The following is a 4,387-nucleotide window of genomic DNA, read 5'->3' as shown; positions in this document are numbered from 1 at the left end:
AGGGTTACAAAACAAAATTCTTACTACATTACCTGAATTCATGTCAAATATGTTCACAGCACTCATCTACATCTACATCTTGCAAACTGTCACATGATCAAATGTTTTAAAAAAAAAAAAAAAAGGAAAAGGAAAAAGTTTGGCACATACATCAATTCCTCAAAACGTCCCTGTAATTTAACACAACACTGTTAAGAACAATGATTTCAACACCAGTGTTAACCTGATTGGCAGCTAAACAAGGTGCTTCTTCTTGTAGCTTCACAGAGTGTATGGAATGCACCTTGCCTGGGACGGAGGCACATAAGGTGCAGTGTAGTAGTGCAACCACTTGAACACCAGAGGGCAATCTCCCCACACAGCTCAAGGCTGTATTTTAACCTGCTCATTCTGCATTCTTGTACAATTTCATTTCCACTTGTTAACAATGCCATTTTCAGGGGATCTGTACACCTGTTTCCTTACGTGAAGTAAGACATTCCCACAGAAACCTCAAAGTGTGGCGAGGATCCTTGAAAAGGAGATGATTAATGTCAGTACAGTTTGTCCAACACCCCATACCAGTGCTTCCAAAGGGGCCATGTTCTTCCCTGCTACTCTGTAAATGCCTGCTACTGCTGCACCTACATTAGAAACAGGGGCAAGAAACAAATCAACACATTAATTCATTTGAAAACACACTGAATTATGGTAACTTAAGATCTCTTCATTTTATCAAAACAGATTCATTCTATAAATTATGAATTCCTGTAGTTGGTAAAAGCTGCACTTCAGCATCTCCTTTTGAGCCATTTAACTGAGAATCAGGATTATGTACTCAACTTTAATATACGTATTTATAGGAACTAAACTGGCAACCCAGTGTGTCACAGAATTGTGCTCTACAGGGTTTTCAGGACTGTGACCTTTCAGAAGCAGACTGCAAGGCTTTTCTCCCAAGGTGTCTCTCAGTGGGTTCAAATGACCAATCTTTTGGTTAATAGCTGAGCACTTAACTGTTTGCATTACCCAGGGACCACAAATTTGACAACAAAGATGTTCACAAGAAATTAGTACTTCATTACTGTAATCTCTCACTTGGGCATTCAATCAGGTGATTCATTCATCAGCATTTTTATAAACATATAATATGGATATTGATAATCAGAAATAATAATGTAGAAAAACTACACAATTGAATTTAATTTCTAAATTATTAAAGACAAATTTAATATGAAAGGTATTTTTTATTTCAATGAGTAAAATAGGTTAATTGTGAAGTATAATAAAAAATATACTTGCTAATTCATATTTCAACCTTACCATTTAAAAACAGTTTATTGAACTTTTTAATAAAGCATACAACTGTAAAGTTATCTGAGATTAGTATTACTTGACATCTAATAAAAGTGAGTATGAGCTTGACATTTGTTCTGTTCTAGGAAAAATTTTTTTGATAGTGTACACTTCACAGAATGAGAAAACTTCAGTTAGAAGGAACCTCGCGGGCCATGTGGTTCAACATTTCATCTTATTAATATAATCTATATAATAATCTGGTATCTAAATGGTGGATTTTAAAAGGACATTCAGAAGTCATAAAAGAGAAAACACTTAAATGATAGTATTTCATCTCAGAGGTGAGATAGCCTTAAAACTATTTCTCTGGATAAAACTGACTACATACCCTATTAATGGTCAAGCAAAAAATAACAAGAAAAAGAACAGAAATAAGTTATTCCAAGATACTGAATTGACAGCTACTTGAAATAGAAACCTATTGATAAAAATTATCTAAAGATTCTTTGCAGTTCACTTAAAATCTCCCAAATAAAAGTTATTGTATCCTATAAATGAAAAAAGCACATAATTAATCTAAGTCAAGGGCTTTCATATTGAATTACAGTGTACAGTGTGCATACCACATACTAGGTATCTTGCTAGGAACTTTACAAATACCGTAATAATCCCTGAATGATATTATCTAATTTAAAAATGACAGATTCAATTACTAACTTAAAGAAATATAGTAAGTATAAGAGCTTTTATTTGACAGGTTAGTCTGGCTATCAATCCCCAAATCATTTTACCATTTCATATTTATATTAAGTGAAAAAGAGAATAAATCATTCAGAAAATAATAGAGTAACAGATATTAAATAAATAAAACTCCTAATGGCACCAATATTTACTTAATCAAACAACATACTCACTAGTAGGATTGGTTATATCTCCAAATTTTAGAATCAGATGACTTTCTTAAAAATTCTTAAAGTCCTTACGCCTTCTTTACTAAAGCTAAATACTTTGAGAAAAACTCTGTTTTTATTTGGATTTATCCTAGGTTTCCATGACTATCTTCAATTTAAAAAGCCACAATTTGGCCTCCATATCTTCGATACTAAGCAACTCTGGTGGTTTAGTGGTTAAGGCATTTGGCTGCTAACCAAAAGGTCAGTGGTTTGAGCCCATCAGCCACTCCATGTAAGAAAGATGTAAGAAAGACAGGCCAATCTGCTTCCATAAAGATTTACAGCCTTGGAAACCCAATGGGGGTTGCTACGAGTCAGAATCAACTCCATGGCAATGAGTTTGGTTTGGTTTGGTCCTCTGATACTAAGCTTTCAGTCATGATCCAGGAAGGAAAATGAAAGTGATTATTAGCTCAGACTGCCTCAGAAAATGGCAGATCACTGTGTAAATTCAAATTTCCCGTAACATAGGTTAAGAGCATGGGTACTGGAATTGCACTCATGGATTAAAAGCCAAGCCCCACAACCTTTCTGTGGCTTATTTCTCAACTGTAAAATGAGTAGTTGTGAAGAGTAAGAGATACACCTGTAAGGTGCTTAGAATAGTGTTGGTCCTCACAGGTACTAAACAAGTTTTGTCCAGTAGTTATATTACTAGTAAATGATAAAAGTTATTTCCAATCAGTGATTCACCATTCAGTAAATGGTGTTGGAACAATTGGTAGCCATCTGGAAGAAATAAATTTAGCTCCCTACTTCACACCATTCCCCAAAATAAATTTCAAATGGATTAAAGAGCTAAATGTTAAAAGCAAAACTATAAATGTAAACTTTAAAATATAAGAAAATACGTTAATTATCACTTGAGATAAGACGATCTTAAGATCATACACACACACAAAAGCAAAACCATAAAGGTTTGACTACAAAGGTACAAGGAGAAAAATATGTTACATGGATAACAAACCAAGGATTAGTATCTAGAATTTAGCATAAACACACACACATAATAATCACTGAAGCATTTTTTATGATAGTCATCAAACCAATAAACGATACTAAGTCCATATCATGGAAACCATACAATTTCAAAAGAAAAATATAAATCTATATAAATTAATATATCATTTATGTAACTTAATACATAATTTATGTAACCAAGAAAAATAAAATAAAACCCCAAGCAATATATATTCTGTACTAGTACTTATGTTTGTATGTATGTATGTATGTATGAATGAACGAAAATACATAAACAAAACTCTTGAGTGTGGTAGTTAAGGTTAGGTGTCAAATTGGCGGGGCCTGGTTATGTAGTTATTCCCCATGATGAGGCTGGTACTCAACTCCATGGTGGAATCCACTGAGCTGCCTTAGGAATGTGATCTGCTTCCAGTACATAAGAAGATGCTTTGAGGAAGTCCTTGAACTTTTGGCACATCTGGATCCTGCATTTGGTCAGTCTTCATCTCAGTGGCCTGCCATGTTGTCTGCCAATCCTGAAACGTTTCTGAACTTGAACTAGTGGCCTGCCATGTTGCTTGACAATCTTGGGACTGTGCCATTTTACTTGTCAGCCTTGGATTTATCAGCCACAGCGGCCAGCAGCTGCCTGAGTTTACATATGTCTCCAGCTCCAGCGGGAGGGGAGCAAGAGGCAGAGTTGAAGTCCAAGGTCAAGGGACCTTCACCCAGCCCCTGGACCTGGCACTTTGAACTTGGACTTCTAGCCTCCCAAACTGTAAGAGAATAAATCCCTGTTTGTGTTAAAAGCCATCCACTTGTGGTATTTTTCTGTTAAAGCAGCATTAGAGGACCAAAACACTTAGGATACATACAGAAAAACTTAGATTATTTTGAGGGAAGGCACTGGTCTGGGAGTGTTAGTCTAAAGAGACTTTAGCCTTACCGATAATGTTTTAAATTTTACATGGTGTCAAATATTTATTTAATGAAAATTAATTTTAGAAATAAAAATCTCCACACTTAAGAATTGCCTATATAGGCGGGGCAAGATGGCGGACTAGGCAGAAGGATTGCACAGACCCTCTTCAACAAAGAAAAGGGAAACCAATTAATACAGACACAGAAGATAATCTTGGACCCCTGAGCCTTGAAGGAAAGGATGCAGATTTGGACTAAACCCCAACTAGCAG

General features: G+C 35.3%; 1 protein-coding gene across 1 annotated transcript in view; it reads right to left on the bottom strand.

Moving 5' to 3' along the window:
* Positions 1 to 492: 492 nt before the first annotated feature.
* Positions 493 to 4,387, bottom strand: part of TMEM170B (transmembrane protein 170B) — an 80,503-nt gene continuing 76,608 nt past the window's right edge. The window contains exon 3 of the mRNA XM_007951781.1: positions 493 to 623. Within this exon, the coding sequence (XP_007949972.1) occupies positions 493 to 623 (131 nt within the window). The remainder of the gene's footprint in view (positions 624 to 4,387) is intronic.

The sequence above is a fragment of the Orycteropus afer genome, unplaced genomic scaffold (assembly GCF_000298275.1).
Source record: "Orycteropus afer afer isolate SDZICR_OR568_19922 unplaced genomic scaffold, OryAfe1.0 scaffold00012, whole genome shotgun sequence".
Taxonomy (NCBI): domain Eukaryota; kingdom Metazoa; phylum Chordata; class Mammalia; order Tubulidentata; family Orycteropodidae; genus Orycteropus; species Orycteropus afer.
Note: the sequence above shows the minus strand (reverse complement) of the source record. Positions and strands in the feature narration are given on the sequence as shown.